Below are 27,479 nucleotides of genomic sequence, written 5' to 3' on the forward strand. Positions count from 1 at the left end.
AATTAATTTCTAAAGAGTGAAGTGGTCAAGAAAAAAATCTACTATGTGGAAATATTAATTAGAAGCTAACAAACATCTCGGTTCATTCTCTTGTGCGCTGGTGGTTCTTGAAAATCACACCTAAAGGGATTTTAGAGATCCTCAATTCCAAAACATTACTTTAGCAATGGAGTGCTGCAAACAGTAGTATACAAAAGCAGATAAAAGCATAAAGCATCCTCTGAGAACACAAGAACTTGGAAGTGATTGTTGCGGTCAATTACAAAAAAGTGTGTAGCCAGGACTGATAGTAAGTTATTGGTAATGGGACAAGAGATTGTAAGACTTAGAGCCACCATCTGGAAGATGTGATCCAAAGATCGAGCAAGTCCTAGGCATTAGGACTGAAATTCCCGGTGGGCTCCGGTGCTTGGGGTCCTGTAGGTTGGGTGGGAAACTACAAAACCCCAATCTCTTTCTCCCAACCCCCACCCTGCCTTACCTTCTGTTCAAAGTAGTGAATCGAGTACTTCCTGACTACGGCAGAATGGGATGTGAAGCTGGTTGACAAGTGCAGGTTGCTCAGAGCCCTTAGGGCTGGAGGTATGGGGATGGCAACCCCCGGCATCAGGAAAGCCAGGAGCAGAAGCAGGACAGGGCACCCCATTGCTCAGGCTGGAGGCTGCAGTGCGGATGAGAGGAAAACCGGCAGATGTGCGCAGCCAGAGCCGCAGCCAGAGCCGCACCCAGCTCGTAGCTCCGCCCGCCTCAAGCAGGCTCCTCCCGTGGGAAATCTAAAGTCACAAAGCACCTCAGCAACCCTGGTCACCCAAGACATACCGCTCCCACCCCCGTCCCTTAGGACGCCGTCACATTTCATTTCCCTTTCCTACTGTCCTCACTTAAGAGCCCACCCTCATTTCGGTCACACTCCAAATCTGCCCTTATCATCCTCGGGTCCCATACTACCTGACCGCAGAGTCACATCTTTCACTATATCTCCCCCTTCCAGCCTGGTCACCCCTATATTCACGCCTTTATCGTCACCTCTAAACTCTACCCTGTCTTTCTCCCATTGCCACACCTCTGACCCTCCACAAAATCCATATAATGGTAATAATAGCTACCGTGATCGTCCACTACACGTTGCTGTATCACTGGGCGTAATGGCACACACATCGTCTCCTCTAACTCAACTATCATGGAAATCTTGTGCCTGTGCATGATTGCTATTCCCATTTACAGAAGAGTAAACTCAAATTCTGACAGGTGCGGGGCTTCGACTGGGTCACTCAGACTGCTCCGTCTGGCTCCTTGACTGCACCTCTATTATGTAAGTCTAACCTCCTATGATACTCTGAGAGGGTCAACCCAAACTTCCGTGTTTCCCACCCAACCGATCATTAATGGAGGTCGCCCGCGGCCCACGTCACCCCCGAATCTCGCTAGGTCCTGCTCCCTTTTTCTGGTTACGCCCCCTCCGTTTTCCAGGCAGCCTGCTACAGGCTCCGTCTTTCTCCTAGCTCCCGAAGCCACGCCATCCCTTCGAGCAGAGCCCTCCTTCCTTCTTCACAGCTCCAATTCCCTTCAGCCAGTTCTCATCTTCCTTCCAGTCGCCCCGTTCAACTTCAGTCAAAACGGCGTTCCCAACTCTTCCCGGGAATCCCTGCGCCCAGCAGGCTCCGCGCGGCTCCAAACCCAACTTTACACACTTGTACTACACGGCTCCACCAATCGGGGAAAAGTTCCGTCAACTCCGCCGCTACACCCAGTTTTACAGAAATGGTTGTTTTGAAGGATTCACCAGACAGGTTAATCTCCCCCCTCAGCGGCGCCTTCTTCTGTTTGGCGCTGAGGAAATACGTCATAAGCGTCACTTTTGGCGGGAAAGGACGCGGGAGATTTGATTGGGAGGCGCTTGGCGGGCTTGGGGCAGACTTTTTTCTGAGTTAATTGAGCGTGGCGGCGCCGGTACCCTGTCCTCCTCCTCGGGTGAGTAGCTGTGGGGACAGGTTCTCGGGGAAAGCGAGGGCGGGAGACTCCTAACGAACACCTGAACAGTATGAATGAGACTCGGAGCATCTTTGATATTTTTTACTGGAGTTAGCCTCTCTATGTGAGGGCGGTCTTAAGTAAGAGGTGAGAGTAAGACAGGCATTTTAGTTTTAGACAGTGCTGTTGTAATCGCTCATCCAGGGTTTACTGAGCATGTACTGTGCTGCCGAACTGCACACGGATGAGCTTCAGAAACCGGAAATGCAGGAAGGGAAATGGTAATACTCCAGCTTTTGAGGTGCTCAGAGATTAATTTTCAGCTAGCTGCTATGCGACAGTAGTGTGTACTGAAAATGGGTCTTTTCCGGGCTTTCCCCGGCACTTCCGGGCTTCGATGGCCGGGAAGGAAAAGGGAATAGCAGTGGCGTGCTGCATCCAGAAACATGAAAGATTTCTAAATTCCTTATCGCTCACCACTAGTCAGTTAGGTGACCGCTGTATAGCTCTGGCAATAGCTCCCAGCTGGTTTTCCTTCTTTCAGTCTTGTTACCTTCCAAGCCGGTCTCTCCACTGTCAGGCTCAAATCTGATCAGTATTCCGGATTTAAAACCTTTGAATCACTGCCATTTTCCCTCAGGTTTAAGTCTAAACTTCTTAACATGGTTTACAGGGCCCTTGCTGTCCAGCCTTTGCCTACCTCTCCAGCTTTGTCTTTCACCCTCTAGACCAGGGGTGTCAAACTCATTTCCACTCGGGGCCACATCAGCCTCGCAGTTGCCTTCAAAGGGCTGAAAAAATTTTAGGACTGTATAAATGTAACTGCTCCTTAACTATTAGGGAGTTGAAATTACATTCAGCCCTTCGAAGGCAACCAGGAGACTATGTGGCTCCTGGGGAATGAGTTTGACACCCCTGCTCTTGACCTGGGTTCCATCCAAACAGAATGTCTTTTTGAGTTTCTCAAATGCACCATCCTCCCTCACCTCAAGTTATTCATTCTGCAGATAATTTTTAAGTGCTTCCCTCCTCTGTGCTAAGAACTTCATTCAACACAGGCTGTGAAAAGAATTCACAGAGAAGAAAATGCAGAGAGTAAAGTTTCTATTTTACTTTCCTAAGAGAGGTAAAGGGCTAGGTGGGGAGATATGCCCCAGCACTGAGGGGTAGGAGCTTTGAGCTTTTATCAGATTAGATTTGGATTATAAAAGGATGGGGGTGGGTTTCTGTTGTGTGGCCCCAGGGATGTTGGGGGCCTGGTAACGCTGGAGGTTTCTGGTGGTTTTGCATAAGCTGCAGTTTGCTCCACTGTTATCCTTTGCCTGCCTGCAGCTGTGGGGGGCAGTTATCAGATTCTGTTCCCGCTTTCCAGTAATTTCCAGTCCTGAGGACATACACTCGGAAGAGTAAAATGGCAGTGTGTTTAACAAGGTCATAGGCCTGCTAGACAGATTGCTCTGGCTTTATCCTTTCACTAAGTACTGGGGTTACAATAGTTAACAAGATTCCTGTCCTAATGGAGTTTAAACCTTTTATGGATGGGCTTATATGAGGAATAACAGGAACAAATTGAAATTTGAAATTCGGTTAGTCTGGGAAGGCCTATCTGAGAAGTTGACACTTAAGTTGAGGCTTAAGAGATGAGAATGATCCAGCCATTCCTTCCGAGGAAAGGAAGAACCTTACAGGGTGAATGGGTTGTGCAAAGGCCCCAAAGCATCTTCGTGGTCAGGAACCTAAAAAAAGACCAGTGTTTCTGGAACATATTTAGAAAGTACAGTTGTGTGAGATGTATCTGGAGAGATTGGAAGGGACTAGACCACTTAGGAGGCTAATGCAGCAACATAAGCAGGAGGTAATGATGGTTTGTGTTAAGGTGGCGGCAGAGTGTTGAGGTCCTGCAGATGAATGATGGTTTTTATTTATGAAAATAGACTCAGGTGTTTACCTATGGGTATAATGTGGGACTTGAAGAAAACAGAGCAATGAAGGGTGATTCCTAGATATCTGGGATGAGTTACTGATGGAGAGTAGTGCCATTTACTGAAATGGAGAAAAATACTAGTAAAGACGTTAAGAGGAAACTAAAAATTAAGGTTTTTACTTATTAAACCTTGAGATTTCTATGATACATCCAAATAGAGTTGGCTCTCGTGTAAGCAGTTGAGGTATGGAAGTCTGAACTTGCACTTTTGCCTTAGCCAGTAGATTTTAAATTCCTCGAATACATGAGCCTTTTTTTTTTCTGTCTGTAAGCCTGTCTGTCCTCTTCCATATCCCTAGAATAGTACCTTACCTATCAAAAATACAGTGAACAAACCGTATGTTGTACCACTAAGATTTTCCTGGGTAATTTTTCAAAAATATTTTTCACCAATAATTCTCCAGACAAAAGAGGGTTTTTTTATTTGTTTGTTTTTAAGATTTTATTTATTTATTTAGAGAGCGGGGAAGGGAGGGAGAAAGAGATGGAGAGAAACATCATTGTGTGGTTGCCTCTTGCACACGCCCCATTAGGAATCTGGCCTGCAATCCAGGCATGTACCCTGACTGGGAAATGAACCAGTGGCCCTTTGGTTCACAGCCCAAGCTCAATCCACTGAGCTACACCAGCCAGGGCTCAAAAAAGAGGTTTTGTCTCTTTATTTTTTAGTTATTTAATTTTCTACCTCCTGCCTGCCTCTCTTTTTTTCCTAGAATTCTCATATAATGTTAGTAAATCATTCTTCAGGGACTTCTTTTGACTGTCTTTAGAAAAATTAGACAAAGTATGTACCATTACATAACACTAGTTCCTACTGGTATCCCATAGGTTAGGTGTTTATTCTATAAAACACTTTTATGTAATTTCTCTCCTCTGATCATCTTTGAAAATAGTTGTATTTCATTACTTGTAAAGTTATGGAACCCACTATTCTCCCATGGCTGATGTCACACGACTCCCGACTCTTTCAGGAAAGGGCCTACTTCCACACTCACAGGGCCAGAGCTGATGTGACCAGACCTCCTGCTATCTCAGGAAGGACCCCTCCCCTCACTCAAAAGACCCAGAGGTGATATGACCCCCAAATTTCAGGGACAGAACTTTCCTCACACTCACGGGACACCCTACAATTTCAGAGTGAGTCCTCTTACAACACTCACAGGACCAAAAGCTGTAGTGACTGGACACTCCACTCTCAATGTATGACCGCCTTTACACTCACAGGACTCAGGGCTAATGTCAAAGGACACCCCATATTCTCTCAATAAGTTCACATTCCACACTAAATAAATGCAGAGATGATGTGTAAGGATCTCCAACTCTTTCTTGAGGGAACTCACTCCACACTCAGAAGACTCGGATATCATGACAAGACCTCCAACTCTCTCAGGTAGGACCCTTCTCAACAGGCACAATCCAGAGCTGTTGTGGCCGGAACCCTCTATGCTCTCAGAGTGGAAGACTGCCACACAGATGCGCACTGCCAGGAAATGTTCTTCTCTGCTGTCATCTAGTGTACTTTTGGGGAGTAGCACCTATTTACTAGGTATCTGATATCATTTTGCAAGGACACTTTGAAGGTACCTTATATCACCCCTAGCTCAGAATGTCTTTTTAATTTAAATTTTTTATTATTATGTTGTTATAGTCATCCCCACTTTTCTTCCTTTGCCCTACTTCCCCCAGCTTCCTCCTCCTACAGTCAATCCCCACACCTTTGTTCATGTCTGTGGATGATGCATGTATGTTCTTTGTCTAGTCCCTTCACCTTCTTTCAACTAATCCCAACGTCCCCCCTCCCCTCTTACAGCTACAAGTCTGTTCCTTATTTCTCTGCCTCTAATTCTATTGAGTTGACCAAAATGTTGGTTTAGGTTTTTCTCTGTACAATGGCTATAGTAGCACTTAGTCGTTTTTTAACTTCACTCAACAATTTTGTTAGATTGTATTATGACAGCTGTTATAGCAGCATGGTACAGCAGTTTGGTTTTTTTTTAAACCAAAATTGGTGGATATCTGTGCAGCCATTTTAATACTGAAGGTGAAAGAAGATGCACAATATTTTTGGCATATTATGCTTTATTATTTGAAGAAAAGTAAAAATGCAACTGAAATGCAAAAAAAATATCTGTGTAGTATATGGAGATGGTGCTGTGCCTAATCAAATGTGTCAAAAGTGGTCTGCGAAGTTTCTTGGTACTATGACATTTTGGCCAAATAATTCTTTGCAGTGGGGCTATCTTATACATTGGAAGATGTTTAGCAGCACCCCTGGCCTCTACCCAATAGAATCCATTGGGAGTCAACGTATTCAAAATATCTAAATCAATGAAGTTGCTGGTGAAAATGAAAAATGTCTCTTATTTTACAGAAAAAACTAAACAGACTTCCTTGGCCAACCCAATTTTTTGCTCATTAGTTTATTTTCTTCCTTAGATTCCAGTTATAAGTGAGATTATATGATATTTGTCTTTCATCGCCTGGCTTATTGCACTTATCATAATAGTCACCAGTTCATCCATGCTGTTGCAAAAGGTAAGAATCCTTTTTTACTGCTGCATAGTATTCCAATGTGTAAATGTATCATAGCTTTCTTATCCACTCATCTATTGATGGGCACTTGGGCTGTTCCCAAATCTTGGCTATTGTAAATAATGCTGATGTGAACATAAGAGTACATACATTCTTTCGAATTGGTGTTTTGGGATTCTTTGGATATATTCCCACCAGTGGAATCACTGGGTCAAAAGGCAATTCCATTTAAGTTTCTGAGGAGACTCCTACAGCGGCTGCACCAGTCTGGATTCCCACAAACTGTGCACTAAGGTACACTTTTCTCCACATGCTTGCCAGCACTCATTTGCTGATTTATTAATGATGGCTATTCTGACAGATGTAAGGTGATACCTCACTGGGGATTTAATTTGCATGTCTCTGATTGCTAGTAATGTTAAGATTTTTTTCATATGTCTATGAGCCTTCTGTGTGTCCTTGGAGAAGTGTCTATTCAGGTCATTTGCCCATTTTTTTAAATTATAGCAGATATGTTCTTTCATACAGTGAGGACCCTTTTTATTTTGCTGATGATTTCTTTTGCTGTACAGAGCTTTTTAATTTGATATACTCCCATTTATTTATTTTTTCCTTTATTTCCCTTGCCCTAAAAATATACTGGCAAAAATATTGCTACACAAGATGTCTGAAATTTTACTGCCTCTGTTTTCCTCTAGGATTTTTTTGTATCAAGACTTACATTTAAGTCTTGTATCCATTTTGAGTTTGTTCAGGTGTAAGGTGGTAAGATGGTGGTCTAGTTTCGTTATTTTTGAATGTACCATTCCAGTTCTCCCAACATCATTTACTGGAAAAGCAGTCTTTACTCCATCGTATGCCCATCCCTCCTTTGTCAAATATTAATTGACTTTGAAGATGTGGATTTATTACTGGACTCTCTATTGTGGACTCTTCCATTGATCTATCTGTCTGTTCTTATGCTAGTACCAGATTATTTTGATTACGGTGGCCTTGTAATGTAGTTTGATAGATATTAGGTATTTTGATCCCTCCAACTTTGTTCTTTTACAAAATGCTGAGACTGTTTGGGGTCTTTCTTGGTTCCATATGAGATCTGTGAAATATGCCGTTGGAATTTAAATAGGAATTTTGTTGAATTATAGCTTTGGGTAATGTGGACATCTTAATGATGTTAATTTTTCCAATCCATGAACATGGTATATACTTCCCCTTATTTATATCTCCTCAGTTTCCTTCTTCAGTGTCCTACAGTTTTCTGAGTACAGGTCTTCTACCTCCTTGGTTAAATTTATTCCTGGGTACTTTATTTTTGTTGTTGTTGCAATAGTAAATGGAATTGTTTTCTTAGTTTTTCTTTTTGATAGTTCATTACTATCATTATGATTTATAAAAATGTCATCAATATTTGAGTATTTACTTTGTATCTCGCTATCTTGCCAAATTCATTTATTAAGTTGAGTAGTTTTTTGGTGGAGTCTGTAAGGTTTTCTGTGTATAATATAATGTTGTCTGCAAATAATAACAGTTGTCCTTCCTCTGTTTCCAATTTGGATTCCTACTATTTATGCTTCTTATTCCCTGTACCTTTTCTCCTTTACTCACCCCTCCCCCACCCCACTGATAACCCACCATGTGATCTCCATTTCTGTGATTCTGTTCCTCTTCTAGTTGTTTGCTTAATTAGTCTTTGTTTTTGTTTAGGTTCAGTTGTTAATAGTTTTGAGCTTCTTGTCATTTTACTATTTTCATAGTTTTGATCTCCTTTCGCTTGACCTAATCTGGGAAGCACTTCATCTGCCCTTCCATTCTAAGTAATAGCTTTGCTGGATAGAGTAATCTTGGATGTAGGTTCTTACCTTTCATGACTTGGAATGGAATACTTCTTTCCAGCCCCTTCTTGCCCACAAGGTTTCTTTGACGAAATCAGCTGATAGTCTTATGGGCACTCCTTTGTAGGTAACTGTCTCCTTTTCTCTTGCTGCTTTTAAGATTCTCTCCTTATCTTTAATCTTGGGTGATGTAATTATGATGTGCCTTGGTGTGTGCTTCCTTGGGTCCAACTTCTTTGAGACTCTCAGCTTCCAGGACGTCATGGAAGTATGTTTCCTTTGCCAGATTGGGGAAGTTCTTCATTATTTTTTTCAACTAAATTTTCAGTTTTTCGCTCTTCCTCTTCTCCTTCTGGCACCCCTATGATTTGGATGTTGGAATGTTTCAAGTTGTCCCAGGTTCCTTTTTATTTCTTTTTCTTGTCTGATTGCTGTGACTAGGACCTCCAGTACTATGTTGAATAAGAGTGCTGAAAGGGGACACCCCTGTCCTGTTCCTGATCTTAAGAGAAATGCTTTTAGTTTTTGCCCATCGAGTATGATGTTCACAGGTTTTTTTCATATATGAACTTTATTTTGTGTAGGTATGCTCCCCAAATTCCTACTTTGCTGAGTGTTTTTTATCACAAATGAATGCTGGATTTTATCAAATGCTGTGTCTGCATCTATTAATATGGTCATGTGGTTTTTGCATTTCATTTTGTTTATGTGATATATCACATTTATTGGTTTGCCAATATTGTACCATCCTTGCATCTGTGGAATAAATCCCATTTAAGTATGTTGTATGATCTTTTTAATTTATCGATGGATCCAGTTTGCTTATATTTTGTTGAAGATTTTAGCATCTATTTCATCAGAGATATTGGCCTGTAATTTTCTATGTTGTATCCTTACCGGTTTTGGGATTATGATAATACCAGTCTCATAAAAGAGTTTGGAAGTCTTTTCTTGAATTATTTTGGAAAAGTTTCAGATAGATGTTAGCTCTTCTTTGAATGGTATATAAAATTCACCTGTGAAGTCATCTGGTCCAGGACTTTAGTTTGCTGGGAGTTTTTTGGTTATTGCTTCAATTTCATTCATGGTCATCTGTCTATTCAGGTGTTCTGCTTCTTCCTCATTTAGTCTTGGGAGATTGTATGATCCCAGAAATTTGTTCATTTTGCCCATGTTGTGCAATTTCTTGGTATATGGTTGTTCATAGTATTTTCTTACAGTTCTTTGTATTTTCATGTAGCCATTGTTATTTCTCCTCTTTCATTTATGATTATATTGATTTGGTTTATCTCTTTTTTTCTTGATGAGTCTGGTTACGGTTCATCAGTTTTATCTTTTCAAAGAACCAACTCCTTCATTCATTGATCTCGTGAAATGTTTTTTAGCCTTAATGTCATTTATCTCTGCTTTGATTTTATTTCCTTCCTTCTACTCCCTTCGGGCTTTGTTGTTGTTTTCTCTGGTTAAGTGTAGGGTTAAATTGGCTTTTTTGGCTGGGGTTGTTTTGTTGTTGCTTGGGGTTTTTTATTGTTTTGGGGGGGTTGTTTTTAGGGTTTTTTGTTTCCTGAGGTACACCTGTATTGCTATGAACTTCCCTCTTACAGCTGCTTTTTCTGTGTCCCATAGGTTTTTGGTTGTTGAATATTCATTTTCATTTGTTTCCAGATGCTTTTGTTTTCTTCCTTGATCTCATTGATGGCCCATTCATCATTTAATAACATGCTATGTAGTCTCTATGTATTTCAACAATTTTGAGGTTTTTTTACTGAGGTTAATTTCTAGTTCCAAGCCATTGAGATCCAAGAAAATGCTTGATAAGATCTGAATTATTTTGAATTTGTTAAGACTTATTTTATGTCCTACCATGTGGTCTGTCCTTGAGACTGATCTATGTGTACTTGAAAAGAATGTGTTTTCTGATGCTTTGGCATGAAATGTTCTGTAAATGATCAATTAAATCCATTCAGTATAATGAATCATTTGAGACCACTGGTTCCTCATTGATTTTTTGTGTGGAAGATCTGTCTTCCACCAGTGGTGGTAGTGGGGTGTTAAAATTCCCTCCAGTGACTGTATTGCTCTAATTTTTTTCCTTAAAGTCCACCAGAATTTTCTTTCCATGTTTAGGTGCTTCTATATTGGGTGAGTGCATATATGTTTATAAGGGATATATCCTCCTGTTGGATTGTTCCCTGTAGTATGATGTAGTGACCTCATTAATCTCTTTTTATTGCCTTTGTTTTGAAGTCTATTTTGTCAGGTATAAGTATTGCTACCCCTTTTTAATTTTTTTAAATTTCCATTTGCATGGAATATTATTTTCACTCCCTTCACTTCAGCCTGTGTAAATCTTTTGCTCTGAGGAGGGTCTCTTGTGGACACCATATTTGGGTCATTTTCTTTTCTTTTTTAAAAAAGATTTTATTTATTTATTTTTATAGAGGGAGAGGGAGACAACCATCAATGTGTGGCTACCTCTCATGTGCCTCCAACAGGGTCCGCAAACCAGGCATGTGCCCTGACCAGGAATCAAATAGGTGACCCCTTGGTGCACAAGCTGGCACTCAATCTACTCAGGCACACCAGCCAAGGCTATTACTTCTTAAAGCAGTCCTTTTAACATTTCTTGCAATGCTGGTTTGGTGTTAATGACTCCTTTAGCTTTGTTTGTTTGTTTGTTTGTTTTTGGTCTGGGAAGCTCTTTATTTTACCTTCAATTTTTAAATGATAGCCTTGCTGGATAGAGTAGTCTTGGTTGCACAACCTTGGTTTTCATGACTTTGAATATATCATGCAAATCCCTTCTGGCCTGAAGCTGACAGTCTTTTTTGAGCTCCCTTGTAAGTAACTGTTTCTCTTGCTGCCTTTAAGATTCTCTCTTTGTCTTTTAAACTTTGCCATTTTAATTCTGTTTTTTCGTATGGGTCTTTTGGGTTCCTCTTGATTGGGACTCTCAGTGCTTCCGGAACTTGTATAACCTTTTTCTTCACCAAGTTGTGGAAGTTTTCTGTCATTATTTCTTCAAACAGGTTTCCCATCCCTTGCTTACTTTCTTCTCCATCTGGTATCCCTAATATGCAGATATTGTTACATTTCATTTTGTCCCAAGTTCCTTTAAACCATCCTGTTCCCTTTCATTCTTTTTGTTGCTCTGACTGAGTGGGGGTTTTTTTTTCTGCCTTGTGTTCCAAATCACTGATTCAATCCTCTGTTCATCTAGCCTGATATTAATTCCTACTAGTACATTCTTAATTTCCAACTGGTTCTTGTTCATGGTTTCTACGTCCTTTTTCATGCTGATACAGTTCCACCTAAGTTTCTTGTAATTCTCAGTAAGTTCCTTCAGCATCCTTATAACCATTTCTTTGAACTCTGTGTCTGATGAATTGTTTGCCTCCGCTGTTTCTGCGATTCTTCCTTTTCTTTCATTTTTGGATATGTTACTTTATCTCCCCATTTTGGCTGCTCTTTTTATTTATTTCTGTATATTAGATCTGGTTTGACTCCTTGTCTTTGAGAGGTGGCCTTATGTGGCTGGAGTCCTGTGGGACTCAGTGGTGCAGTCTCCTTGATCTCCTGAGCTGGTTGCTCTAGCAGTGCTCCTTGTGCCATTTATGTGGGCTCTCTTGGTTTATTTTGGTCTTCATTGTTGTTAGTCTGTTCATTAGTGCGTTCTTCCCTCTGGATGGCTGACGGACAGGCTCATCCCCAACCACAGCTTGTACACTAGTATACTGCTGCTGACGGAACAAAGCAAAGCAACACAGAAAACAAAACCCAACAACAGCAAAATCAGCTATACAGAGCAAAGAATAATGAAAGTGGAAAGAGAAATAGAATATTACAATAAAAACAAGAATACAATAAGACCAAAGAAAGGAAATGATTATGAGAAGATAGAGGTAGGAGAAACCATAAGAGAAAGGAGCAGAAACAGGGAATCATCACAGAAGTACAAAGAAAGGAGAAAAAATAAAATTTAAAAAAAAAAAGAATGGGAAGGAAGAAGGCAAATGGGGTAAGAAAAGGGAAGAGTAAAACATGAGGTTTGAATGGGAAAAAGTGTTTTTAAAATTTTAAGGAGAAGGCCCTGGCTGGTGTAACTCAGTGGATTGAGTGCTGACCTGTGAACCAAAGGGTCACCCATTCCATTCCCCATCAGGTCACGTGCCCAGATTGCAGGCCAGGTCCCCAGTGGGGGGTGTGCAAGAGGCAACCACACATTGATGTTTCTCTCCCCCTTCCTCTTCTCTAAAAATAAATAAATAAATCTTTTTTTTAAATGACCCTTTAAAAAATAACCGAAGGAAAAGAAAAAAATTATAAAAAGCTATATGAAAGTAAAAATAATGAAAAACAACATTGTGGAAATCTTCTAATCAGAGTTTAGTGCTTGCTTGCTGGGTTCTTGTGAAAGATTATGTCAAACAAATGCTGTCCACGTGTAGCTCTAGGCATCCTGTTAGAAGCTTCAAGCACTTCACAATTTGTGGCTGGTTCATTTGGGTTTGGCTGCATCTAGGATTGGTATTGCTGCACTGTAATATAAGCCTGGCTTTTTATCAGGACTGGGGCCAGGGGTGGGTCGACTCAGGATTGAAGACACTGCAGGAACCACCTCTACCTGCCTCTGCTTGTGGTTCTGCTTAGTCTTAGTCTAGCCACTGACCCATCAGTTTCTAAGAGAGCCTCTCATGTAATTGGGAGAATGGGAATCCCTGGATCCCCTGTGGGAGGTGCCACTCAGACTTCAGGAAAGATAGGTGTGTTCTGTTGTACCCGCCCTACACATCTGAGTCTGTCCCATATTTCCCTGAATTTGGCAGGGTGAATTTCTAAGTAGGATAGTGGGTAGGGCCACCAGAGCCCAGTTTTGGGGTCTGTTGGAAACTAGGACGGCATTCCTAGACTCTCCTGTGAAGGGAAGGCACCAATTTGGTTCCCAGGAAAGTATATAGACTGGCCATGCCCTAAAGCCAGTCTCTAACACGCCTGAGTCCACCTATGTTGTGGCTCCATGCTGCTAACTTTGTGCAGATGGCCCACAAGTAGTGCAGGGGCCACAAGCTTTACCTGGCCTTGTCACCTGCACTTGGCCATCTTGCCTTCAGTGTCTGAGCTTGGACACCTCTAATTCAAAATATCACCTTAATAAAAATATTCATACAGCAATATACCATACTCCAGCAATCCACACTCAGACTGCATTTCATACTTTCTGACTTGTCTACAGCAGCCACTTTCCTACTGGATGCTGCAATATCCCCCCAGAATGTCTTATATACCATGTTTCTTTCCTATTGTTGATTCTCTGCTGCACATGGTATGTCTCAGTGGATTGAGTATGTGGTTCCCATACTCTCTCGTGTATGTGGTTCCCATACATATGTGTGTTCTCAATTTGGTTATTTTCTGTTGCTAATCTTTCCCATATCTCTAAGTTTCAAAGGTGGGAATGAAGAGGACCAAAGTCTTGTACTTAACACTTGATTCCATGGTGGTTGTTAAAGAAACAAAAGACTATAGAAATAACCTATAATCCTCAAACCATACCATCCTAAGATATTTAGTTGGAGAAACCTGAAAGAGAACTTCAGCATAATTACCTTAGCTTTGGAAATTCAGACTCCAAGCAGTTTATTAACCCACTCATCTTACTTACCCCTTCACCCCAACGTCCTGTTCTTTGGGGTTGCCTAACAAAAGTAACCTGTGATATGCCCTGGCCAGTGTGGCACAGTTGGTTAGAGCATTAGCTCATAACTGAAAGGTTGCAGGTTTGTTTTTCTGTCTAGACACATGCCATCCCTAGCCTGGGCATGTATAGGAAGCAACTAATCAATGCTTCTCTTTCATTTCAATGTTTCTTTTACTCCCTTCCTCTCTAAAAGCAATTTTAAAATGTCCTCAGATGAGGATGGAAAAAAATTACTTGCATAACACCCATTTTACCTCTAAAGTCTAGGACTCTATTGCCCCATTTTCTAAAATGTTCTATATATCCAATGCTACCTCATTGTCTTTGCTGGTCATCCCTATGTAAATTCACCTTCAAATAAATTTAACTTTGAATTTTTTTGTTAATCTGATTATACTATTTGATTATTAGACCAGCTATTAGAACTTACAAGGTCTGTGGAAAATAATAATTTTTTTTATCCCCCATAGTATAATGAGCCTGCCATTTGAAACTAATGGCTGGGACACTGCTAACTCCTGGCAACCTCTTTACCTGAGAGATCATGAACATCTGCCAGCAGAAGTGAACATTATTTTTGTTTGCTCTCTCCACCTTCCTGGTCTGTTTTATAGAGTTTGGTAGAATTTAGAAGTGCTAGGAGTTATTTTCCTCTCTTCTACATTTACATTGTCATGAAAAGATATTTGTGAAACTAGTTGTTGAATTTAAAGAGTCGTGAGTTTTCTTTATTGAGTCATAGATCTGTTTACATTGTGACAATCTGGTACACCTTCTGCATCTGGCAACTGGAGTCCAGTGTCTGGCTCCATCTCCAGAGTCTGGCTATGGGGTCTTGGTTATGTATCTCAGTTCCATCTCCAGGTTCTGTGGTCTGGTGTCAAATCTGTATTCATCTGCGTGCCTGGGGTCTGGGGTCTCTTTGGGTGTGGCTTTATGTCCTGGGTTCATGTGTGGGGTCCTTGTGCAGCTCTGAGTCTAGGGTCTGGTGTTTGGAATCTGGTATCTGGCATTCAGGGTCTATGGTCTGCTTTTGAGTTTGGGGCGCTTTGGAGTCTGGCTGTGAGGAATCCCTGGGGTAAGGTAGCCCTGGGCAACTCCCACTCAGGCTAGGCAGCTCAGCTGTGCTCTGCTCCATAAGTTCTGGTCTGGTTTTGTTGTTTCTTCTTCACTCTGTTCCCTCTAGATGTCTTCATCAGTCAGTTCAAAGCAGGAAAGAAGTATGAGCATCAGTGCTAACTACTCCCTAAAGTGCTATTTGTGTGAGGAGCCCATGTAGAAATGGCTCTTAGGCTCTTTTTTAAGAAAAAATAATTTTTGCTAGTCTTTACCTGAAAATATAGTTGTTATTGAATTTTAGAGAGAGAGGAAGTCAGGGAGACAAACATTGATCAGTTGCCTCCCATACATGCCTCAATCGGGAATCAAACCCACAACCTAGGCATGTGCCCTGACTGGGAATCGAACCTGCAAGTTTCTTGGGACCTGCAAGTTTGCATTGAAACCTGCAAGTTTCAATGGGACCTGCAAGTCCCATTGTCATATGGGACAATGTTCCACTCAGCTGAGCCACCCAGCCAGGACTGTTTTTTAAAAATTGATCCTAGATATTCACCAGGAGCCCTTATTTGTAGGTGTCTTTTTTCTTAGGATCCAAATATCTGTTATCCAGTATGTGAGTTGCACAGGGTGTCCTGCCTGGGGTAAGGGTATGGGAGCTCCAACGAGCTATTGAACAGAGGAGATGCATGGCAAATGAGGCAGCAAAATCTCCATCCTGGCTCAAGTCCATTGTGTGAGGGACAGAGTGGGTGCCTGGGGAACAGGGCTAGGACAGACCTGGATGCTACAATATTTCTCCATCTACTCTCCAGTCAGCGTGTCGGGGGCTGAGGAGCATGTCTGAATAAGGAGGTAATAGAGACCTGAGGGGCAGTCACCATCTGGTTCGGGGAAATGTGTGAACGGCAGAGTGGATATTCAGGTAAGAGATGAGAGAACTAGAGGTGAATTATTTATCTCATCTTCATATAGCCCGTGAGGGGCTGAGGGGGTTCTGGGTTATAGGCAAGGAGAAACCTGGAGGTAAATTTTTCTCCCACCTCTAGCCAGGATGTGAAAAGCAGAGGGCGTCTTGGGGTCCTCAGGTCAGGTCAAGTTCTTGAGTTGAATTCTGTGTCTCTGCTATAGCCAGCTTGTGCAAGCCGAGGGGGTTACCAGGCAAAAGGGGCAAGACCAGGAGATAAATACTTCATCCTGGAGGGTGCTTGGGAAAACGGATGAGAAGAGACCTGGAGCTGATATGCTGTTTTTTTCTCCTGGCTTCACCAAGTATGTGATGAACAGAGGGTGTCCTGGGGTCAAGGTTGAAAAGAGACCTGAACTCAAATTTTCATCTCAGATTTAGCCTAGCCAGTGATAGTCAGTGGAGTATTGGGGACCGCTCTGCCTGGTTTAGGAATTGTAACTACTCTTCATGGCTAAGGATGAGTGAGTGACCTCCAGAATGCGAGCCACAGGAGACAAAGGCTTGTCTCTGGTAGCGAATGCTGCCTCAGTTACCTCTCCCTGCCCCCAAAGCATGGTCGGAAGTCAGAGACAGGTAAGACTTCTCAGAGGAAGGGCAACGTAAGTCAGACTCCATCACTTGGGAGGCCTTCATGGAAGGACCCAGGGTGGGGGACTGCAATTGCAATGGACCCTTGTACAACACACACACCCGCTATGAGACATAGCCCTAGTCCCCATGTCCTCTGGGAGAAGCACTTCCTGGCTCTAATCCACTTAAGCCTGAAAACCTGTTGGGGAGGGGTGCAGCTCCTTGCCTTGCTAGAGTGATATCTGGGGGGGGGGGGGGGGAATCTGGCATCAGAAAGAATTCCTAAAAATCCTGTAAAACCTGCTTTGCCAAGAGTGCTTTCATTCATATGTTAAGGGTCCAAGCAGGAAACCTTAAAGTTTCTGCAAAACCCCCTTCCTGACAGACTCTGACTCAGACTGAGCCCTCAGATTTCTTTGAAATATTATCTACTGTTTGATCCTTGCTGCCCTGTATTCCTGTGTATTTCAACCCAATAAAAGTCCCTGAAGGAAGGGGCTCAAGGCCTTTTTCCTCTGAGAAACTGGACACCTCTCCTCCCCAAGCAGATCATGTCTTGGTAGTGTTTACTTTCATCCATGGCGTACGGGTGGGGGGGCTTGAGGGCAAAGTTGCACCCACAGTGGAGCCTGGCTGCTAAGGGAAAAGGCTGATGAGAGACCTAAATGCAATTTCTTCATCCAGTTCCAACCAGCCTATGAGAGGTAGTGGAGGTACTTGCATAAAAAGCAAGGTAAGACTTAGAGGCAGTTTCTCCACCTGGTCTACAGCATGTGTCCAGCCTGTGTTTAAGGATCAAAGGTGATGCCTAGAGTAAGCAGTACACTTCAGCCAGCTGGAGATCTGTGAGCACTTTATCCACTGTGTTTTCAACTGAGCATTTTTTTCATGTATCTTTTTTTTAAAGATATTATCTATTTATTTTTAGAGACAGGGGAAGGAAAGGGAGAGAATGAGAGAAACATCAGTGTGTGGTTGCCTCTCGTGCCCCCACAATTAGGGACCTGCCCCCCAACCCTGGAATGTGCCCTGACCTGGAATCAAACCAGCGACCCTTTGATTTGCAGGCTGATAAAGTCTGCTAGGCCACACCATCCAGGACTCAAGTGAGCATTTTATTTGTGGACCATTTTGCTCTGGGGCACATCCTTCCTGCCCCAGTTGAAGGTAGCATTTCTGGTGGGACCACTTTTCAAGAGCAAATCCTGTGGACTGGCTTCCCAGGCACATTTTCATTGGCCCAAATTTGAGCGAGAACTGCCATGCGGCCACTTTTTGTGAGCACAGCTTTGGGACTGGATTTTGGGGGACAAATACTTCCTGTGCTACCACTTTTTGTGATCACTGCCTCTGGACCAGCTTTGGGAACATACTACTTACATTCCCCAATTACCTGAATGCAGAGCAAGAGGGCACGTGAGTCATCCTGCTGCCATTTGCAGACTTTGTTGGCCTCTGTTTTGAGAGAACTTGCCTTTCCTCAGCAAGTTCCCTGGATGCACCACCAAGGGAAGAAAAGGTGAGGGGACACTTCCTGTGTGCAGTGAGAGGTTTTGATCTTCAGAAGGCCGAGGAAAGGAAGGGCTTAGTGTGGAAAAGGATCAGTTTTTCAGTTAATTTTTAGTGCTGTTTTGCACATGGCTTCACACCAGTGTATGAGGGCACGGCGGGTTCTACCTTGAGGATCTAGAGAGACCTGGGTGCAAATTCTCTGTTCCAGCTTTAGCCAGTGTGTGTGGAGCAGGCAGGATCCTCAGGGTAAGGGGTGCAATTCAGCCAGCTGGTGTGCTGTGAACACTTTGTCCAAGCTGGTTTCTCCTGAGCATTACCTCTAGACCAATTTCAGCAGCTAACTTCTTAATTTCCCAATTTAAATGAGCACTTCCAGTAGAAACAATTATGTGTTCACGTCTCTGGAACAGGTTTGCTGGGGCCCTTCCCCCCCCCACCCCTAATAAATGAGAGCTCCCCCCCCTCCAAGATTTCATTTATTTATTTATTTATTTGAGAGGGTAAAGGAGAAAGAAAGGGAAAAAAACATCATTGTGTGGTTGCCTCTCACACAACCCCCTAATGGGGACCTGGCCACAATTTAGGCATGTGCCCTGACTGGGAATTGAACCAGCAACTCTTTGGTCACAGTCTGACACTCAATCCACTGAGCTACACCAGCCACGGCTAAATGAGCACTTTTAGGGGGACCAATTTTCCGTGAACACAAGCGGAAGGGCGTGTTCAGTAGTGCACAGTAGTTCCTGTTTCAGTCTCCATTCTGCTTCAGGACGAGTCGCCATATCTGTTATAAGGAAACTTGCCTCATCTTAGTGCCACCGCAGCTTTCAGGAAACCGGAACCACATCTGAGCTCAGTTGACATCATATTAGCCCCCCGGAGGCACTGCCAAGGGAGGAAAAGGTGAGCAGAAGCTTCATGTCTGCGATGACTTCTGACTGGTGGGAGCAGGGTGGCCGGTCCTTCGAGGGTCCAGGAGAGGAAGTGTTTGTTGTGAAAAATTGTTTGGTTTTTCAGTTAGTTTTTTGTGTCATTTTGCCTGTGGTTGTCCAGGGTTCTCAGCACCATTTATGCAGATTCATTTTAGGGTTCCCCCTTCTCTTCCATTGATCTACGGATCTGTTTTTCTGCCAGTACTGGACTGTTTTAGTCATCATAGTTTTTTAGTGGTATTGTGATTTGGGAAATTGGAATTAAAAACTCCGTGATGTCTACCACATTCTAGTCAATAGTGTATCACCATGTTTGTGGACTTGATGACCCAAAGCTGTAATATTGCCTTGTATTCCCAATAAGGGTGAAAGCAGGACCAGAGAGCTACCACAGATTATCAGAGACCCACCCCACAACAGAGACAAAGGACTGCCTCTAATGGGAGTCAGTTCTGGTGTTGGAGGAGGCAGTTTGCGTAAAGGACTGAGTCAGTGTTCTGTGAAAAGTTCTACAGCACAGAGGAGGAGTGGATGCAGAGCTGTGCTTCTTGACAGGAAAGTGGGATGCAAGAGAACAAAAGGAGTAAAAGTCGGGGGTAGAACTGTGGAGGTTAGGGTACAATAATTATGGTAATTAAAAGGATTGGGAGCCTGTTTTCCAGTATTTTATTACTTAATCTGTGCCACCTAGATCAGTGGTCTTCTAAATAGAGTGTACACACACCTCAGGGTGTAAAAAGACTCTTTAACAGGCCCTTCCTGGTGTAGATGAGTGGATTGAGTGCGGGCCAGCGAACCAGACAATCGTGGTTGATTCCCAGCCAGGGCACATGCCTGGGTTGTAGCCCAGTTCCCTGCAGGCCAGTTCCCAGCAGGGGATGCACAAAAGGCAACCATACATTGATGTTTCTCTCCCTCTCTCCTTCCCTTCCCCTCTAAGGATAAATAAGTAAAATCTTTAAAAAAAAGACTCTTTAACAGAACTCAGGTAATGTTAACAAGATGAATATCTCTATCCTCAAACCCCATATGTACTCTTTCTTAAATTGGTTGGTGAGACTTACTTCCCATTCCATCTCTCACAAATGTCTTTTATTTAAAAGGCAAGGGATAGACTTTCCCCCCTTACCCATATTTTTTCCTGCTCTTCCTTTTCCTTCCTGAACCAACCAATTTTAAAGTGTTGGGATAATCAGAGCTAAGTCAGCTTCTGTGCTACAGTACAGTGGGACAGGGGGTAGAAAGGGAACTGAACCGGTCCACAGCAAGGGGTCAGAGCCCAAGCAGTGAAGGGATACCAACCCCTCCAGATGTCCGGAGACATCCGGGCATGGGTGAGGTGAAAGTCTGTGAAGGGACGGAGCTCTCCAGTGAGTGTCAGAGCCAGAGCACAGTGTGGAATGGGGTGGAACCTGCCAGAGCCCAACAAGGTAAGGAGGTTCCATGTGGACGAAATGCCCACTATAGTGTTGGAGACAACTGAGCAGAGCGTTCATGTAGGAGAAGGGGTTGAAACAGGTGAGAAATTGGCTTCATAGAGGGGGTTGATCAAAAAAATAAATATATTAAGGATCAAGAGCCAGAATATTCACTTTCTGTAAAGAAACTTACAAATACGAAAAGGCAGGGGGAGAGACTAAAATGAACTCACTAGTTGGTGATATCTGCATAGGCTGAGGAAGTAGCCGTGGTGGACCAAGTGAAATCCCTAAAGGAATTTACCAAGAACATCAGTCTGTTCCAGCAAAGTATGACTGACAGCTGGAAAAATAGTCTAAATCCCTGCTCTTAGAGAGGAAGACCCCAAACCAGAGCTGGTGTGCTGCTACTTGGGAGTTGCCTGGGAGAACGCCGATTTATCACATTAACCTGATAAGTCTTATTCCTGCTTTCCTTTTTTCAAAACCATTTCCTTTGGGTTCCACCTAATATGTCATGTGTGGTATTGAAGAAGTACAAAGAGAAGTGAAATTGTATTGAACATTTTTATTTTTTTATTTTTTTTTTTAATTTTTTTTTTTTTAATCTTTAGAGGGGAAGGGAAGGAGAGAGGGAGAGAAACATCAATGTATGGTTGCCTTTCGTGTGTCCCCTGCTGGGAACTGGCCTGCAGGGAACCAGCCTGCAACCTAGGCATGTGCCCTGACTGGGAATCGAACCGCGATTGTCTGGTTCGCAGGCCCGTGCTCAATCCACTGAGCTACACCAGCCAGGGCTGAACATTTTTATTTTGTAGTGAGTTTCTCTAAAGACAATTTGGTCAACATTTAGCTATCTGAAGAGCTTAGTACTACTGGCCTCAAACACTTTGCTAGGATCTTTATACTTTTCTCTGTCAGTCCCCTCAATAGCTTCTTAGGTCTCTGCATTGTTTCTAGTGTCCCCTCCCTGCCATTGGAGGGAAGCTGGCTCTGTCCTTTGGGGTTGGGGGAAACCAGCCAAGGTTCTCTTGTCTAAGTGAGGTAGCTACCATGAAGTTTCACCCCCAACCTGTTATTTCCTACACTTTCAAGAGATTTGGGAAAGGGCGTCTACTTAGTTGAAGGTTCAATGTTCTAGCACAGATACCAGTGGGACTTTATCTTCCATCCTTAAACACATATTATACTTGTTTTCTCACCACTTTGGTCCTTCAGATGGCTGTGCAAGATGAACAACAAATAAGAACAGCAAGTTCTGACAACCACTCTTTGGTAACAGTGAATATGCACTCTGATGGACTACCTAGATCTAGTCTTCAGCCGACTGCACTGGATGTTGCTGCCCTTCAGGAAAAGGATCCCATAAAGCGACAGGAAGAGTTCAAAATGCTGGTGCTCAAGGAGCCCAAATGTGGCCCTGCATGGAGTGGATTGGAGGAACAAGGAGGACAGGCGGGGAGTCCTGGTGGAGCTCAAAGCAGCAGCACTCCAACTGTGTCCTCACATCAGGTATGTTTTGTCCGTTGGCAATTGTTATGGGCAAACCAACTGCAAAGTGATTGTCTTAACATTACATGCACAATCTGAAAAGTAACTTCCTTACTTCGAAACGTTGAGGAAAATTCAGTTGGGTTTTTTAAAAAATTCTTGTTGAAGTACAGTTTTCTCCATTTTCCCACCGCCACTTCTTCTCCTGTCCTACCCACCACCACCTCCAACCTCCCACCTCAATCCTTCCCCTCTTTGGCCTTGTCCATGGTTCCTTCATACATGTTCACTGAGGACCCTTCCCCTATTTTTCCTCACTATCCTTCTCCTCCCTTCCCTCTGGTTACTGTCAGTATGTTCTTTATTTCATTGTCTCTGGCTATATTTTGCTTGCTTATTTGTTGTGTTGATTATGTTCCACTTATAGGTGAGATCATTTGGGGTTTGGGGTTTGTTTTTGTTTTTGTTTTGTTGTGGTTTTTAATTTTCAGGGTACTTTATTTTTAAAATGGGTCACAACACTAAGCTTCTGACCCATTCTGCCAGTCTACAAGCTACAAATACCAGTTGGTGGCTTAGGGGCACTCTTCAGTAGCATTTAAAAATGAGTAAAAATCCATATAAAACAAATATTAAAATAGTTTCCCTGGAAACACAAATAAGTGTGCCCCATCTCGTAGTCTTTCATGTTGTTTCATCTCTGCTAACCCTGCTTACAAAGACATTTCAAAACCAGCAGTAATGTAAGTGATCCCCTCCAATCCCTTAGTTCAAGCTATCCTCACAGTAACAACTACAAGAGTGGCATCTGCTCATTACTAGGAGTTGAAGCACAGGCTGCTGGGTGGCCCTTCATCCCACTGTCTCAAGCACAGGACACAGGCAGAGTACTGACATCCTGCTCTTCCACCTCAGGTGGAAAACCATGGTTCTGGACTTGCAGCATCAGATACCTTGTCAGCCCTAACATCACATAATAGGTGATCGGTACCCTGGAATCCATTGAAAGTAGAAGCAGCAGCAACAGTGTAGGAACCCATGTTTTCAAAGAGCATCCCATCCCCCTCATGCGTTCAGGCAAGCCACAGCACTGTATTATGCAACCAAGGCTATCACACATTGGTCCCATATGCTAAATGAATACTTCCCAACTGCTTTGGGCCTCTTCTGCAAAGGGGCTTCACATGTGGGTGATCATAGAGCATGCAATTAAATGATCCATATACTCCATCATTCACATAATACAGAAAGTATTTTTTCACTCAATTCGTCTTCATCAGAGCCTGTTTGTTTCTTTAATATGAGTTTTTGACAGTGATATTAACTGCAAGTGTGAAACTGATGCAACATAGTATTTGCCTGGCTCCACTATGGGTGTCACTCTTGAGTTGGATGGGAAATAATTGTCCAGGGCTGGGTTGCTGACATTGGCTATCTCTTCAAATTTAAGCTCTATATCCTCAGATCCAGGAAAGCCACCGCTAGTATTAAGCGGATACATGTTGAAACCACCCTCGGCTCCCATGTCAAAGTCATGGTGGGCACTGGAGATGGCTTGCACAGAGGTCTTAGGATCAGTATATATACATTTCCCAGGTGGAAGCTGACACTGGTGACATCAGTGTTTAACTCTTTTGCCATTCCAAAAGAAGTCTGCTGGTTTTGAGAGTGGCACCAAATTTAACACTGAGATGACAGACTGCTTTGGAGTCATCTGTGGTGAGCTGCAAAACCAACTTTGCCTTTGGATATACCCAGGCAACTTTCATGGACTCGCCTTTACTGTCAAAAGTCATCATCTGGACTCCATTATTGGCAGCATATTTAATCTGAAACGCTTGTTTGCAAGGATTTGCATAGATAATCCTCCCTGGAGGTACTCCAGGACTCTGCACCAATTGTATTTCAGTCTCGCTGGCCCAGTCAAATCTGGTCCCAATGGCCACAAGGTCTTCACTTTGACTCTGCGGTCACTGAATAAAAGAGGGTGACCCAAAGAAGAGCTTTTGACCATTTCAGATGTTTCTTTAGAATATCTCCCAGGTCCACTACAAGGAATGCATCCTTATCATTGGAAGAAGAAAGTTCATTAATTTTTTTTTGTGCAGAATGTCCTTGGAAGTAAAGCCTTCATCAGGGAAATGGCAGCCAAACCCTTATCACTAAAGCTGTTCATGGTTCTGGATGTTCATCTGAAACTCAACAAAAAGGAAAACTAAGATGGAATGTAAAGAAATTATTGCCAGCTTTTCACAAAAGCAGTTCCCCAGAAATTTTAAGTCCCACAGAAGATGGGCATTCTCATATTCTCTTTGTGCAGTGATGGAAATGTCCTCAGAGTACAAGGGTGCCTAAAGCCAAGCATAGGGGCATGCCACAGCCTTTGGGAGTCCACTGGACCTCCCAGCACCCCCTTGAGCCACCTGCCTGGCCACCAAGTCACTCCTTCATATGGAGGAAGGGCAGCCTAGGTGGTGCTAGGATGCTGGTAGGGGGAAAGGGAATGAAGCAGGAAATAATAAAAGTCACCCACTTTTTCTGTTGTCCCAAGACAGAGGGACCTATAAGCTCCCAGTCCTGCTAGAAGCAGGGTTCAGCCACTGGATCACTAGACAATACATACAAGAGATGGATATTTGGGATTGAGTCATTATATAGAGGATAGCTGGACTCATGAGTACCCTGAGTAGTCCTGAAAATTAATGTTACCAAAACATGTAGAAAAGGGAGCAAGAACCTTACTCTGCCTTCACCTTAGTCCCATAGATAAGATGTGCCCCTTCCATGCCCAGGAGTGAGATTCCTGCATTCATTTCTTTCTCTGCACTTTGACTTAAGTCTCAGGGTTCTCTTTATCTTTCTCCTCATTGCAATGTTTTTCTTCTCTTCCAATGTGTCATCAGCACAAAGCCTTAGGGTCACCCTGCTTCAGTCACCTGAGAAGACAGCGAGTCTCCACTGTGTATTACGGGAGCTTCATCTCAATCTGCCTCTGCCTTCAGATGCCCATGTTGGCTGCAGGTAGTAATACTCATATGAGTCTGATTCTCTGATATGTAAAAGGGGAGAAAAAAGAAAAAGAGGGGAAACTGAAAGGAAAATTTAACTAAAATACAAATGCTGTGAGATCCTGGGGGTGGGGGAAAAGAAGCTAACTTTATTCTGCTTACTATTTACCAGTAAGTGCATAAGTTTTTTTTACAAAGTATATATTTTTCCCTGGCTGATATGGCTCAGTGGATCGAGTACAAGCCTGTGATCCAAAGGGTCACCAGTTCAATTCCCAGTCAGGGCACATGCCTGGGTTACAGGCTAGGTCCCCAGTATGGGGAATGTGAGAGGCAACTACACATTGATGTAAAAAAAAAATGTATATTTTTACTTATATCTCCTGGTCCAGACTGCTGGTGCATTTGTGTGTGCCTAAGTACAAACTTGCATGTGGTGGAACAAAGATTGGAGAAAATAAAAAGCTCTGATAGTAATAAAGAAGCCTAAATTCTTAGAGCCCCAAGAAAATGTAGAATAAAATTGGCAATAATTAGCTTGTATGCCCCCATTTCACATCCCATGCTCATGGCAAAGAGTATTAATGATTCTCAAACATGTTTACGACTGAGCTGCTTCAGATTCTTCGTCCATACAGTTATTCAGCTGTCCACTCCAGAGCCATCTGAGTTCCCATGCATTCCCTCCCTCCTAAGGACAGGGACAGAACGTGACATGAAAAGTTAGCAGGTCTATTCCTGCAGTCATACCACACAGGTCCCTCCCTATAGATGAGTTAAGTGAAGAGCTGAGAGCCCAAATTTGAAAGAGGTTCTTGCTCTCAGGATGTTGCCAACCCTATGTGTGTACACCAAAATTGAGAGCATCCTCAAAATTTGTCCCCGAAATCCTTTTCTTGCCTCATCTTTGCCAGGCCTACATCTCCTACATCCAATATCTCCACCTTCCTCTTAGTTTTCTGTGTGTGTAAGAAAAGAAACCCTCTGGCCCTGGCTGGTGTAACTCAGTGGATTGAGCTCGGGCCTGCGAACCAGACAATCGCGGTTCGATTCCCAGTCAGGGCACATGCCTGGGTTGCAGGCCGGTTCCCTGCAGGCCAGTTCCCAGCAGGGGATGCGCAAAGGGCAACCATACATTGATGTTTCTCTCCCTTTCTCCTTCCCTTCCCCTCTAAAGATAAATAAATAAATTTAAAAAAAAAAAAAGAAACCCTCTTTCCCCAAGATCCAGCAACTATTTTCAGACCTTTTTCCCAGGACTTTGTTAAGATAGAAATAACCAATTCTGTGTGTAATCAACTCTTTCTTCATCTGCGCAAATCCTACCCCTAGCCTACCCTGACTCATCTCTGTTCTCTTTTCAGAACCATTACAGAGTCAGGGGCTCTGCACACCTGTGACAGGCAACCTGTGTGGGAAAGCTGGCCTGTCCTGCTCACTCTTGGATACTCAAAATGGAGAAACTATGCAAATAATGTGTCCCCGATCCCGATGCTTCCAGTGTTACCAGTGCAAGGGTGGGAGGGACAGGCCTGAAGAAGCCATGAAGAAGTGTGCTGGTGGGCCATTAAGAAAGGCAAAGTTTAGGGAATGCAATGAAACCATGACTGTGAAATTCCTCGATGATGGAACGTACTATAACTGTACATTAAAAAATGGCAGTTGCTCCATTGAAGAGAAGAAAATGGAAGGTAATGACCCACAATTATCCTCTTGATTCCCTACAGGGGTGGGTTTGTTCTGGGATGGGCTCCTTCCTCTGATCCAGTTTTCCAAAAAAAATGTAAAGAAATCATAGGAGAAAGGGAGATGGTCATTACTTCTCACCCTATTACTGTGCATATTACTGCTGGGGCTGCATAAAAGGTAGTAGAGACTCATAGTGGGAGTGACAAAATAGGCAGGGGGCACTTGTGTTGGATTGTGTTGGAGTCCTCTGTAGCCCAGGAGTCGAGGTCCCCAAGACTTCTTCTGAGCCTCAGTTTCCCATTCTGTACATTGAGCTCTACACAGCAGGAAAAACTATTCAAAAGCAGGGAAGGCGTATGTGTGTAACAAAATGAACTTAGAACCTGGCTTTTCTTTTTTCCTCTTCCTTTTTCTCAGCTCAAATCTTGATTTCCATGGGGAAATCACAAAGTATGGATAAAAGCAATTGGAGTCTATGTCAGAGAGACGGTTCCCTCAGCCAAAGATTCCATTCATTAAAATAAGTTCCTAGATATCTTCCATCTCTTCCCTCAAATTCCATCTACCTTCTTGCCGTAATTAAAACCTAAATTTCCTCTAAGGATCCTACTTTCCTGGCATTGCATTCAATTACAAGGGTCAATTCCAACCCTTTCCCTTTTCCAATCATATAAATGCTTCCTGTTTTGTTTTTTTAAGTTTTTGTCACTAAATATTCTTTTTTAATTTACTTATGACTGAACTATAGTCTTCCTGTTCATCCCAATGCCTGCCATCACCTTAGATTACTTATTCCATCTAGCAGACTCAGTT

The 27,479-nt window shown here is 43.0% G+C and overlaps 1 protein-coding gene and 1 pseudogene across 2 annotated transcripts in view; both read right to left on the bottom strand.

Annotated features, from left to right (window-relative positions):
- The window catches only part of PRCP (prolylcarboxypeptidase), a 65,005-nt gene extending 63,190 nt beyond the window's left edge, over positions 1-1,815 (bottom strand). Inside the window, exons 1-2 of one of the 2 annotated variants that reach the window (XM_037165528.2) lie at positions 1,692-1,815; positions 482-661 (exon numbers count right to left, since the gene is read on the bottom strand). In XM_037165528.2, the coding sequence (XP_037021423.2) occupies positions 482-646 (165 nt within the window). In that variant the 5' untranslated portion in view covers positions 647-661; positions 1,692-1,815. Of the gene's footprint in view, positions 1-481; positions 1,392-1,691 lie in introns of those variants that run through there. The other variant, XM_037165529.2, reaches the window with a different exon arrangement.
- Positions 1,816-22,762: 20,947 nt separating this feature from the next.
- On the bottom strand, positions 22,763-24,145 carry LOC119063954 (ornithine decarboxylase-like; annotated as a pseudogene).
- Between the last annotated feature and the right edge of the window lie 3,334 nt (positions 24,146-27,479).

This window comes from Artibeus jamaicensis, unplaced genomic scaffold (genome assembly GCF_021234435.1).
Source record: "Artibeus jamaicensis isolate MK-2021 breed Jamaican fruit bat unplaced genomic scaffold, CSHL_Jam_final contig_64, whole genome shotgun sequence".
Classification (NCBI taxonomy): Eukaryota; Metazoa; Chordata; class Mammalia; order Chiroptera; family Phyllostomidae; genus Artibeus; species Artibeus jamaicensis.